The sequence below is a fragment of the Schistocerca cancellata genome, chromosome 1 (assembly GCF_023864275.1).
Source record: "Schistocerca cancellata isolate TAMUIC-IGC-003103 chromosome 1, iqSchCanc2.1, whole genome shotgun sequence".
NCBI classification, from domain to species: domain Eukaryota; kingdom Metazoa; phylum Arthropoda; class Insecta; order Orthoptera; family Acrididae; genus Schistocerca; species Schistocerca cancellata.
The window spans coordinates 460,793,597-460,807,728 of NC_064626.1; the positions used below are offsets into that span (position 1 = coordinate 460,793,597).

The 14,132-nt window shown below is 43.8% G+C and overlaps 1 protein-coding gene across 1 annotated transcript in view; it reads right to left on the reverse strand.

The window, feature by feature from the left end:
• The window catches only part of LOC126177043 (carboxylesterase 4A-like), a 388,219-nt gene that overhangs the window by 162,467 nt on the left and 211,620 nt on the right, over nt 1-14,132 (reverse strand). The window contains exon 7 of the mRNA XM_049924282.1: nt 13,772-13,965. Coding sequence (XP_049780239.1) covers nt 13,772-13,965 — 194 coding nt within the window. The remainder of the gene's footprint in view (nt 1-13,771; nt 13,966-14,132) is intronic.

Sequence of the window (14,132 nt, forward strand, 5' to 3'; positions counted from 1 at the left end):
CTGGGACAAATTACATGTTTGAAATTTCCACCAAGAATGAAATAGCCGTAGCAGCCGCAAACAAAGAGGCTACCTCTTTCAAATAAAACCGCGACAATTCTCGTTGATTTTCCGAGCCAGAGGGTGTATAAACACTGTTGATCCAGACACCATGGAAGGTCACCACGAGACCGTATTTTCAATCACAATGTACCTAAAAAACAGTATTCTATTTGAATCCATAGATGTATCACGACACTGAACTGAACAGATATTTGAATGCTGCTTTTGGGCAGTTGAATTTAGTGAAACAAAACTTCTAATTGATGTTGTTTATAGGTCCCGTAACTCTGACTTCAGTGCATTTCTACTCAAGCTAGAGAGGATTCTTGATTCACTTTGCAGGAAGTACCAGAAGTCAGTTATATGTGGTGACTTCAATATAAATTTTGTATACGATGGTGCAAGAAAAAGGATGTTGGTAGATCTCCTAAATTCATATGATCTGATGCAGACTGTGTTTTTTCCAACTAGGGTGCAGGCGGACAGTAGCATAGCTATAGACAATATTTTTATTAATTCTTCATTACTAGATAGGCATTCTGTTAGTAAAAGGGAGAACGGTCTTTCAGACCATGATGCACGAATTTTGACACTAAAAGGCTTTTGTACTCAAACAAATGTCACATATAATTACAAACTATGTAGGAAAGTTAATCCAGCAGCAACAGAGAGGCAGGATGTTTATAGTGCCGATAACATATATGATAAATATAATGCTTTCTTTAACACATTTCTCATAATCTTAGAGAGTTGCTTTTTATTAGAACGTTATAAACGGGGTACTAACACTAATAGACAGCCTGGGTGGCTGCCTAGTGGGATAAGGATATCATGTAGAACAACGTGGGAATTATATCAAAATGTTAGAAGTAGTCACAATCACGCTACAGTAGCCCATTACAAACAGTATTGTAAGGTGATTAAAATGTTATTAGGAAGGCAAAGAATATGTGGTCTACAAATAGAATAGCTAATTCATAGGATGAAATTAAAATCATATGGTCAGTTGGGAAGGCAGTGTCTGGTCAGCAGCACAAGGTCGACGATATAAAGTCAGTTCGGAGTATAAATATTTCTGTTACTCATAAATCAGATATATGTACAGTATTTAACAATCATTTTCATAAAAATTTAGTTTCTACAGAGAATCGTATGCCTTTCTTGGCAAATGCCTTTCTGAGATTGATGTCTGAAATACTCCTCTGTGTTACAGACAAGGGGCAGATTGAGTCAATAATTAAATCACTGAAGACTAAGGAGTCTCATGGATATGATGGATTGCCTAGTAGAAAATTAAAGTACTGTGCTGCAGATGTTAGCCCTGTATTTAGCCATATTTGTAATTTTTCCTTTAGGAATGGTCAGTTTCTTGAATTAGTAAAGTACTCAGAAGTAGAGCCGCTTTATAAAAAGGGAGAAAGGGTTAATGTAGACAATTTTAGACCTAATTCTATGCCATCAGTATTTGCTAACGTTACTGAAAACGCTGTGTATGTAAGACTGATTAATGATTTTATTTCACATAATTTGCTATCAAATGTACAGTTCGGCTTTAGAAATCGCTCAACAACTGAAAATGCCATATTCTCTTTTCTCTGTCAGGTACTGGATGGGTTAAATAAAAGATTTCGAAGGCTAGGCATATCTTTTGATTTAACTAAGGCGTTTGATTGTATTGATCACAAAATATTGCTCCAGAAGTTGGACCATTACAGAATACCGGGAGTAGCTCACAACTGATTCATCTCTTACTTTAGCAACAGACAGCAAAAGGTTATTATTCACAATGTTGAGAATGGCTATGATTTCGGGTCTGAGTGGGGTATGGGGTACAGTCAAGTGGGAGGGGAGGGGGTGCCCCGGGAATCATTGTTGGGGCCACTCCTGTTCCTATTTTATATAAATAATATGCCCTTTAGTATTACAGGTAACTCTAAAAGATTTCTGTTTCCTGATGACACTATCTTGATAGTAAGGGATGTTGTGTGGAACATTGGCTCGGGTTCAAATAGACAGACAGCAAAAGGCTGTCATGGCTTGTAGAAAATAAACTAACGCTAAATCACAGTATGGCTCAGTTTTTACAGTTTCTAACACACAAAACCTGACGTATTAATGTCACAGAATGGGATGGTGATTAGTAAAATTGGACAGTTCAAATTTCTAGGCGTTCAGATAGATAGTGAACTGTCGTGGAAACCCCACGTTCAGGATCTTGTTCAAAGACTTAACGCTGCCGTTTTTATTATTCGAACGGTGTCTGAAGTGAGTGATAGTTCGACACGAAAATTAGTCTACTTTGCTTATTTTCAATCGCTTATGTCGTATCTTATTATATTTTGGGGTAACTCTTCCCATTCTAAAAGGATATTTTTGGCTCAGAAACAGGCGGTTCGGGCAATAAGTGGTGTAAGTTTACGAACCTCTTATCGACCGCTGTTCAGGAGTCTGGGTATTTTGGTATTGGCCACTCAATATATATGTTCCTTACTGTCATTTCTTGTTCACAGTATTAGCTTATTTCCAAAAATAAGCAGCTTTCACTCAGTTAATACTTGGCAGAAATCAAACCTGCATTTGGATCGGATTTCCTTAACTCTTGTGCAGAAAGATGTGCAGTATTCTGCTGCATACATTTCCAATAAGCTACCACTCGAATCAAAAAATCTTAGCAGTAATCCACGTGCTTTCAAATCTAAACTGAAGAGTTTCCTAATGGGTCACTCTTTCTATTCGGTCGAGTTCCTTGAGAAATTAAGCTGATTCTTGTTGTATTGTTCATTGCGTTTACTTAAACTTACGGATTGACTTTTTTCGGGTTCATAAACATTTTATTTTTATCTATTATTATTTTTATATCGTAATTTCATGTACTGACACGTTCCATGACCTTAGAGATTTGCTCCTCAGTTTGGTGTGTAAATAAAAATAAAAAAAATTCCCACAGGAGTATCACTGTCCCACTACTGCATTCAGCGCACGGCATAACATAGAGAGTGTGTCCATAAAAAGCCAGAAACTTGTATAGGTGAACTTCTTGCAGGAGAACAGTATTGATCTCCGACGCCCACACCATTTTGTGGAGCAAGTGAAGATTAACCTGCATCATGCATCATCCCAATTCTGTTGACATTTATAGATCTTCAAATGTGTGTGAAATCTAATGGGACTTAACTCTTAAGATCATCAGTCCCTAAGCTTACACACTACTTAACCAAAATTATCCTAAGGACAAACACATACACCCATGCCCGAGGGAGGAATCGAACCTCCGCCAGGACCAGCCGCACAATCCATGACTGCAGCGCCTGAGACCGCTCGGCTAATCCCGCGCGGCGACATTTATAGAGCCAATCCAATAACCCTGTGGTGGCACCGTAGTCACAGGGATGTTCACTGTAGCAAAAAACACCAGCAGGGCCCGTAAATGCCCTTCAAGCAGGCATTACGACTCCATAGATATCCGTCCATACGTTGCTGTTGCAGCAAGCGCAGCTACACTTTTTAAGCGCCAGAGGAACTGATATAGGCGTGATATGTAAACTCGCAGAACACGGCGCTGCGGTCGGCAACGCCTGTATAAGACAACAAGTGTCTGGCGCAGTTCTTAGATCGGTTACTGCTGCTACAATGACCAGTTATCAAGATTTAAGTGACTGTGAACGTGGTGTTTGTGAGTTAACGAGCATTGCGCTCTCATTTAAATATACGGATGAAAGAGTCAGCCTACAGGAATTGTGAAACTAACCCTGTCGTCGAGGACCGCGTGACATAGAGGGCGTACATTCATCACGAGACGGGGAAATTCGCAGACGTCTATCGTCTATTGAGGCCTAAGCGCTGTAGTGTGCGAGTGAGACAGACGAGAACCTACGTTATAGGGAAACCCAGTAGAAGCCGTTGTGGCAAAGGAGACGGAGCAGTGTTAAATATGGCGGACCTAAGATTGGCCACAAAGGAAAACATTTATGAAAACTATTTAATTCTGTAGTAATGCAGGGAATGAAGCCACAGTAATTTTAATGTGCCATCCTCCATAAATTTCCATCGTGATCCCAATAAAACTTGAATATTGATCATATCTATAATAATTTAGGATTCACTGTTAAAGTGAAATTAACAAGTTTTGTAACAACGACCTGAATGTTAAAATCTGAACGTTCTGATCGATCTTAACGATCGACATTTCATATAGAAGCGCATCATTGAAATGACAAACGTAAATATCAACTCTGTAACTTTATTTGTTTAAAAGCTATAGTAAATTTAAATAATCAGTATTTACAGTTAAGCATCAGACCATCATTTCCTCAACACAAAACACATTGAACGATGACAGCATGACACCTTATTGAATCATTAGGTAATATAATATTTGTTTTAAAGCTTAGTGCATAATAGTTACTTTTGTTCTTTATTTATTTATCAGAAAGCACATTGGTGCAAGGCTTCTGGCGGTGGCATGAAAGCTAAGAAGGAAATTGTATTGGTTTTATGTGAAAGAATGTAACGTTTATTATGTAATGGGTACTATTGTTTCTTTATTTAGAAAGTGAAAGTGGTCAAGCTTCGATTATTTAAATATGTTAAAATGTAAAGTAATGTAGAATAAGCCGTGGACAATCAGATGGACGGCTTCAGGAAATGGAACTGCACTAATCAGTTGAGCGAGGACGTTCGGCGCGCGGGAAGCGCCGCCGAGGACGGGCAGAGGGCAGTGCGGGTGCAGACACGTAAGCGGATAGTTCTGGGCTATACACCAAAGTGAACAGTTCGGATGCAGACGCGAAAGCGGACGGTCGGTCTTTAGGTAGCTAGGAAGTGAAACGACTTAGAAAATTTCGCGTTGTGTGATATCGCGGGACTTAGTCTCTGAGCGGTGAGCAGCCGCGCGCCTGAGGTGGGGTACTGGACTTGTAATTCGAGATGAGATTAAGAATGATCGAACTGTGTCAAATGGATATGCACTCGAGTGTAATAGTAATTCTAAATACGACCACTTTCTGAATTAACATTATTCTAAACAAATCGCAACTGTGTGGCCTACATCACTTAAGGGTCGTTAATTTAGCTCTCGATATTATTATTACTGTTGTTATATGTTATATTGATATTGAATGTTTCATACAATTTCGCAAACATGCCGTCAGCCAGACAATTTAACCAAAGTATTACATATGTCTAACTTGGGGCGTGTAATGCGACACGTGCGGTTCAACCCCTAGACGAATTTGAGCCAAGACATTTCGACGAAGAGGAACCGCATGTGAGCCCGATCATGTTTGGGATGTTAGCTCGCGTGTTGTAGTCGGCGCGCGAGCGATGGGACTCAGCATCTCCGAGATAGGGATGAAGTGGGGGTTTTCCCTTACGAACGTTTCACGAGTGTCCGTGAGTATCAGGAATCCGGTGAAACATCAAATCCTCGACGTCGCTGCGGCCGGAAAAAGATCCTGCAAGAACGGGACCAACGACGCCGGAAGAGAATCGTTCAACGTGACAGAAGTGCAACGCTTTCGAAAATTGCTGCAGATTTCAATGCTGGGCTATCAACAAGTGTCAGTGCGCGAACCATTCAACGGAAGATCATCGGTATGGGATTTCGGGGCCGAAGGCCCACTCTTGCAGCCTTGATGACTGCACGACACAAAGCCTGACAGCTCGCCTGGGCCCGTCAAGACCGGCAATGGAATGTTAATAACTGGAAACATGTTGCCTGGTCGGACGAGTCTCGTTTCAAATTGCATCGAGCGGATGGACGCGTAGGGGTATGGAGACAACGTCATAAGTCCATGGAGCCTGTATGTCAGCAGGAAACTGTTAAAGCTGGTGGAGGCTCTGTAATGATGTGGAGCATGTGCAGCTGGAGTGATATGGGACCCCTGATACGACTCCGACAGGTGACACGTACGTAAGCATCCTGTCAGTTCACCTGAATCCATTCATGTCCATTGTGCATTCCGACGGACTTGGGCAATTCCAGCAGGACAATGCGACACCCCACACGTCCAGAATTGCTACAGAGTGGCTTCAGAAACACTCTTCTGAGTTTAAACACTTCGGCTGGCCACCAAACACCCCAGACATGAACGTTATTGAGCATATTTGGGATGCCTTGCAACGTGCTCTTTAGAAGAGATCTCCAACCCCTTCGTACTCTTACGGCTTTATGGACAGGATTCATGGAGTCAGTTGCCTCCAGCACTACTTCAGACATGGGTCGAGTCCATGCCAGGTCGTGTTGCGGCACTTCTGCGTGCTTGCGGGAGGCCTTACACGATATTAGGCAGGTGTACCAGTTTCTTTGGCTCTTCAGTGTACATCAACATTTGTTGGTCCATTTTCAACAACATCGGACCATGCAATAATGCATTGGCCCAGACTGTCCAGCAGAGCCTCTGTAGTGCCAGAGGGCGACAGCGTGTTACTGGAGAACGAATGGTGGTATTCTGGTTGCTGTCCGTCAATGGGAGGCGCGTCACTCGGAGATTGCGAAGATTGTTCTGTATCTGACAGGAGACAGGCTTAATGTTCTGCCATAGGATCATCCAATCGGAGGAGGGTTTGGCAGAGAGAATCAGTATTGTCCATTGGCTGTGGCAGGGAGGTGTCCGATGGAGTAAGCCAATGCTTCTTACGTCTCTTTGGCGACGATTGTTTATGCATGTGTACCCCATTATCCGAGACCACTGGTGTATCCTGATGGGCAGGCACTAAAGAAGCAGTAGGCACGTCCATAGATTCGACGTCCATCCCTATCGCCGGAACCTCTCCACCACCCATCAGCACAGGTGGAGCAGGAGAGGGCACAGGTATAGATGACGTTCCCTCCAGCACAGACGGTGGTCTGGAGTCGTTGTGGAGAACTTCCACATGTATCAGCAGTCATCGGTGTAGTCGAAACCAGTGCATCTCCTTGTAGCAATTGCGTGATCCACCGCTGCATTCATTCCACGTGAACATGTCCTGCTTGCCCACAGCCTGAGCACATCTTCGGTTATCTATCACAATTTACAATGGCGCGGCACCCGTCAGTATATAAAGAGAATGGCATGTGTTTGGTCAGTTCAATACAAACCCACCTCAATCCATTGAAGACTGGGAATGAGGTGAAGTGAGCCCATTTTCAGCCATATGGCTTATCACCTTCCAGTACAGGTGGAGTACAGAAATCACTATCTCCGAAGGTACTTGAAATGGGAGTTCAAAAATACATATCATCCAAAGTCCTAGTACTGCTGATCTACAGACACTTGAGACTATTCCTACTGTCATTTAGAATCTTGTCACACGATATACCGTTAATTATCTTGATATGTACTAGATTTCTCGCAATGGATAGGTGTATGCAGCAAGATCATTATGGTCAATCTTAACAACAACTTGGAGAAATGGTTTGATTTCGTGTACTTTCGGATGTGCATATTCACTCGAAAAATTGATCTATATTGTCGATTTATAATAAGAACGGGCCACTCTCCTTCGAAAGGAAATACAAAACGCGAAGAAGACTGAAGCACTCAACCAACCTCGACCATGAGCTCTGTGACATGGATGTAAACAGAGACGTCCCGTGCTGCTTCACTACGAAAGCAGACATCACCACTTTGGCTGTCCACTCATGGCTCTCGGATAGATCCAAACTTCCATATGTCAGACTGTATATATTCCTGTACGACAGTCCCGTAAATTCATCACTTAATGCTGGCAACTTTACTCAGTATTTCTCCACTAGTAAGAACGAGACTATGAGGAATCGAGACCCACGATTTCATCTTCTTGTGCCCGCCTCGACATGTAATATTTACTTGCATGTCTGGCTGAACAGACATTAATGACGATAGACAGCCGTTCGAAGTGGATTTGAAATAAATTTGCCCAATGCGAATATCTACTTGGAGTAGCGACCATGTGTCCCATCTGCAAACAACAGCCAGAAGTACATCAATGAAGGTAAACTCTTTTCCTAATATTGTCATTCCAACAAACATTTACACGTGGGAAACTTGAAAACAGTTAGTAGAATTGATAAAAACTAGAGTGATAAAACAGGTAAATTTGTTCCACTAATGTTGCCTTAGGAGAACGCTTGGTATCTCGCACCAAGGCAGTATCACAAACGAGGTACTAACAAAGCCTCTGTGTATCTCTCTTGAAAATAGTACAACAAAACAGAGTGCAGCCTTCTAGATGCACGTTATTTTAGGCAGATTACCGGCATCCAAAATAAATTCGCCTTGCGTTGGCTGTAACCCAAGGGAGTAGAAAATTTGGCAATCGAAAACGTGGTGGGATACAAAGAAGAAGACCTGAGAAAGTATCTCTGCTGACAGAAAGATGTAGATTCATCAAACGACAGAACGACGATAGTGTTCCAAAGTTAAACATAGCCAAGAGATATGAGCAGGAGGCTAACAGAAATAACGAGCCGTTGTAGCATCAAGTATACTTTACCAACGTAATGTTTGGCGCGCTGCAGTGTATTCAGGAAACTTTGCTGTAGAGTACAAAATAGGAAATCTCTTCCGTAGTAACTGTACAGTTATATTGTTCATCAGTCAGGGTTCTTCTCAGGTAGTATTAATGGAATAGTTAATGAAGATACAACAGAGAGGGTTGAGTTTTATTTGGGTTAGATTAGTAAACTTCTACGTCTCGCAGCTGTTCCGAGAGCTAATGTTCCGATAAGAGTATAATGTATATTACATCCTCTCACACACAGGTAGCCGATAATGAGATAGCCATGTCGAGCAAATCCAATAAACTGGCGTCGTTGCGAAGGCTTACCGAGAATCATCCTTTCCACACACCATTCGCGAATGAAATAAGAAAGGAGGGAAATGCTATTGGTAACTGAATTACCCTCTGCCACACACGCTCCAGGGGAAACAAAAATTTGATTTTCAATATTTCGTGTAGTTAATGATCGAATTAAAAAATTTGAAATACAGTCATAATCTACTCGTTAAGAGGTATACTCTTACGTTAAAAGTTAAACGCAGTAAGACAATTATTACAGCTAGAAACCGTGTGTTTGTGCTGAGGCAGCCTAACCGATGGCGCGCAAGTACCTGGACTTTATTCACCCATTTTTCGAAAATTAGCGACAACCAACGTGCTTTACATGTCATTTCAAATCTTTGGGAAAATTTTTCTCCTTGATGGCCTCCATTAAATGGTGAAAGGAAACAAGTTTCCCGAGTACTACATTTTCACTGTTCAGGCAATAAAACTGCATTCTGTCAGTTCTGTAAATTACCTACATGAATTTCAAAAAGCGTTGTTAGAATAGGAAACTGTCCTCTTTTCGGACATCTGCAGCTGTTTATGGAAGCGTTCGTTTGTTCAAGAAGATGGAATTTCCCAGAATTTTGCAGTTATTGTGGGAGGGTTTATAAATTAAATCTTTGATGAATGGACTGGAAGACGGGGCACTATTAAATAACCCCCACGATTTCCAGATATTGCACCCACGGATTTTTCAGTGTAGGGTATACTATAAAATGAAGTTTATTCCGTCAAGGTCGAAGATGAACAGGGACGAATACATTCAGAGTATGAAAACCTATGGCGCCAGAATATTTGCGGCAACATTCGCAAATCAGCGTTGAAAAGATACAATGTTTGCTCAGAACAGCAGGAAAACCACTTTGAGCATCTTTTCTAGGTCCTTTGAACATGGGTTTCTGTGTTGATAATGAATTTGTATTTTCATTTGTTTAATTATATTACACCAAACGCGTTTTTTTACTACTAGCTTACAGGTCGGCCTGTATTAGTGGGCCGAAACTGATACCCAGAAGTAGAGAGCCCTCGTTCACGACGTTGTGAACAAATAGTACGGGGACTACTTTTTTCAGCCTCCGATCGGTCGCAAAATCAAAACTGCAATGAAAATCCGATAAAGCTTATGCACAGTATTTCAAGTATGAACGTCCATTGCGTCACGTCGCTCTTTTTAGTTTTAAGTGCACAATGAGCACGTAAAGATCCCCAGAAAACAGTGTCTCCCACCAAATGTGAGTGCCCACCGAGCGGTTGGGCCTGATTTCACGCAGCCCACATAAAGCAACTGTCATGCGTTTCCTTCTTTTCAGCTGCTAGCTGTAGGGGCAATGAGAACGCTTCTCTGGCGTTTTAGATGGGAAGTGTTTGACTTGGCTTCCTGAACGCCTGACTATGAGGACAGCATTTTCAAGCTGATGAGCTGTAGACTATCATAGGGAACTGGCGGGAATCACCCCTTCTGCGTTTTAAGGAGATATTAGAAAGTTAGTGCCCCACTATAACAAATGTCAACGTCTGAACGACGACTGCTGGTAAGATTGTATGCCCTCCTTAAATGCACAATCCCAAGACGATCATTGTGCTAGACTTGATTTATGGAGGGCATACGCATCTGTACAGCAGACAATCTTATCAACAGGAACAGAGAATTTCAGCTAAGCACTGCCTGGAATGCAGCATTGCCTGCCATTAAATTGTACCTTCAGCATCATCATTCTGGGCTTGTGTTTAAAGGGAAAGGGGACAGACAATCTTATCAACAGGGATGCGGGAACAAGGGAAACAAGGGAAACAACAATCTCAGATTTATCACCCGACGTAGCGAACTGCACAGGATTACTTAAGGTTTTAACCACAGGAGCATCCGGAAGCATATTCATTGCCCACTGTGCACACGCGCAATGTCTTTCCTCGGCTGCCGGTACAGGCAGTATGAGCGCCACATTCTACTTACTGAGAGCGTCTTACCGCGCTTTCCTACTCTTGCGCGATTATCACCAGTCGCGTCTTGCAGCAGTGACGGCGACAGCTAGCACCACCTAAAGATGTCCAACAATTGCCAGGCGAAGATCACAAGTACACCAACGACGCTACTATATGGCCCAATGTTGTGCAGCCGGCCGTTGTGGCCGAGCGGTTCTAGGTGCTTCAGTCCGGAACCGCGCTGCTGCTACGGTCGCAGGTTCGAATCCTGCCTCGGGCATGGATGTGTGTGATGTCCTTAGGTTAGTTAGGTTTAAGTAGTTCTAAGTTCTAGGGGACTGATGACCTCAGATGTTGAGTCACATAGTGCTTAGAGCCATTTGAACCAACCCAATGTTGTGCATGCGCATATCGTGGCCTGCGTCTCACAGAAATGCGCATGGTGGACAAGCCAGAGTGGCCCAGAGAGTTACAACTCCAGCAATCGCTTCTCGGCTTTTGGCAAGATCAATGTGTAGTTTTATTTTCAAGGTCACAACTTTATGAAAATGTATAGTCATATTACCAACAAGAACCACAATTTCACATACACTATGTTCTTTACACCATACATAAATTGCCTCATCAGGGCCAACTTTATGTCTATGACCTGTTCTTACAACAGAAGCCATGTTACCACTAAAATAAGATATGTGGTGTATGGTGTGTGTGTGTGTGTATGGTGTACTCAACCAGGGACCTAGATACGACGGAGAGGCTTCGTCCCCGCCGTAGCCCTCGGTGGTTCACAACCCCACAACAGGCTACAGCAGTCCACTCACCCACTGCCGCCCCACACCCAATCAAGGGTTATTGTGCGGTTCGGCCCCCAGTAACCCCCCCCCCCACTCCGCCCCGCCCCTCCTTACGGGGAACGTCTCATACCAGACGGGTGTAGCCCCACATGTTTGCGTGGTAGAGTAATTATGGTGTACGTGTACGCAGAGACAGTGTTTGCGCAGGAATTGCTGACATAGTGTAACTAAGGCGGAATAAGGGGAACCAGCGCACATTCGACGAGGCAGATGAAAAACCGCCTTAAAAACCATCCACAGGCTGGCCAGCAAACCCAACCGGATGCTAATGCGCCGGGCGGATTCGTGCTGGGCACCGGTACGCCTTTCCGCTCGGGAAGCAGCGTGTTAGACCGCGCGGCTAGACGAGCGGGCAAAATAATATGTACCTAAGTCTCTGTTATAATTTTCACGTACATTAAAAGTACGATAATTAATGACACCACGACTATTGAAACTTTGAGGAACACTGATTTCAAAAATTCTTCCGCACCATCCAACAGCAACAGTCAAGCAGCCACCACCATGGGAAAACAATCAGCATTACTAATGCTAAAATTCAGTATTCTTCCGACGAAAACACAGTGTCCATCCGCAGCAATGAAGGATCCAATTTCGTTCAACTTGACTTTATTTTTCGTAACCATGGTCCCCGTCGTAATGTTTACGTTATCATTAGCTTTATATACAGAAGCACATGAGCGCCGGCTCTGCCTGTAACGACACATCTCCGTGAGTCATTCAAAGCAGTTGCCTGTGCAGCAGCCCGAGCAAGTCTGGCAGACTGTATATTTTCTTAAATAACGTTGCGAACTTCAAAAAAAAAAATCATCATCATCATTTAAGACTGATTATGCCTTTCAGCGTTCAGTCTCGAGCATAGCCCCCCTTATACAGTTCCTCCATGATCCCCTATTCAGTGCTAACATTGATGCCTCTTCTGATGTTAAACCTATTTCTTCAAAATCATTCTTAACCGAATCCAGGTACCTTCTCCTCGGTCTGACCCGACTCCTCCTACCCTCTACTGCTGAATCCATGAGTCTCTTGGGTAACCTTGCTTCTCCCATGCGTGTAACATGACTCCACCATCTAAGCCTGTTCGCCCTGACTGCTACATCTATAGAGTTCATTCCCAGTTTTTCTTTGATTTCCTCATTGTGGACACCCTCCTGCCATTGTTCCCATCTACTAGTACCTGCAATCATCCTAGCTACTTTCATATCCGTAACCTCAACCTTGTTGATAAGGTAACCTGAATCCACCCAGCTTTCGCTCCCATACAACAAAGTTGGTCGAAAGATTGAACGGTGCACAGATAACTTAGTCTTGGTACTGACTTCCTTCTTGCAGAAGAGAGTAGATCGTAGCTGAGCGCTCACTACATTAGCTTTGCTACATCTCGCTTCCAGTTCTTTCACTATGTTGCCATCCTGTGAGAATATGCATCCTAAGTACTTGAAACCGTCCACCTGTTCTAACTTTGTTCCTCCTATTTAAAAAAAAAAAAAAAAGCTACTCGTTGATCTTGCCAAAAGCCGAGAAGCGATTCTTGGTGCTGTAGCTCTCAGGGAAACCCTGGCATGATCTCTGTGTGAGGTACCCTTGTGCATCTCCGAGTGCGCTTGCTCAACACTGGGCCGTATAGTAGTGTAATTTATGGACTTGTGATCTTCGCTCGCTGCAGAGCCGGCGCTCACGCGCACTTGTGTGTAAAGGTATTGATGATGTAAGCATTACGACGGTTCTTTAGTTACGAAAAATAATGCACATTGTTATTTGGCGGCAGACCTCAAACTAGTATTTGCAAGACGTCTGTCGAACCGAGCGAGGTGGCGCAGTGGCTAGCACCCTGGACTCGCATTCGGGAGGACGACGCTTCAGTCCCGCGTCCGGCCATCCTGATTTAGGTTTTCCGTGATTTCCCTAAATCGCTCCAGGCATATGCCGGGATGGTTCCTTTGAAAGGGAACGGCCGAATTCCTTCCCCGTCCTTCCCTAATCCGATGAGACAGATGACCTCGTAGTTTGGTCTCTTCCCCAAAAACAACCCCAACGTCTGTCGAAGAAGCTGTAAGGCGTTGGTTTCCATTTCGCGGCCGATCAGAGTAAAAAAAAAAAAAAAAAAAAAAAAAAAAAAAGTAGATGATGATGACGGTGAGTGTGGCAAGTGGCGGATGGCGCACCTGGTACTGGTCCTCGAAGGCGCGCAGCACCTCGGCGACGGACTTGTTCCGGAGGCAGCGCAGCATGAGCGCCGAGTCGGGCGCGAGGCAGCCCAGGCTGCGTGCGATGCCGCGCGAAGAGTTGGCCGGGTGGCGGGAGCGCGCCCACGGCGCCGCCACGCTGCCCGACATGACGATCGCGCGGTGGAACAGCCCTGTGGCAGGCACGACACGCGTCTGAGGAGCACTCGCTGCTGGTCGTCAAAATTTGCAAAAGCGTGATGGGTGCCATGTAACGAATGTGAAAGATGCATGAAGTTTTAAGGGCCCCACACCCGAGAGACGGATCGCAGCGGTCCGTCGTACGTGATACCGCGTGCAA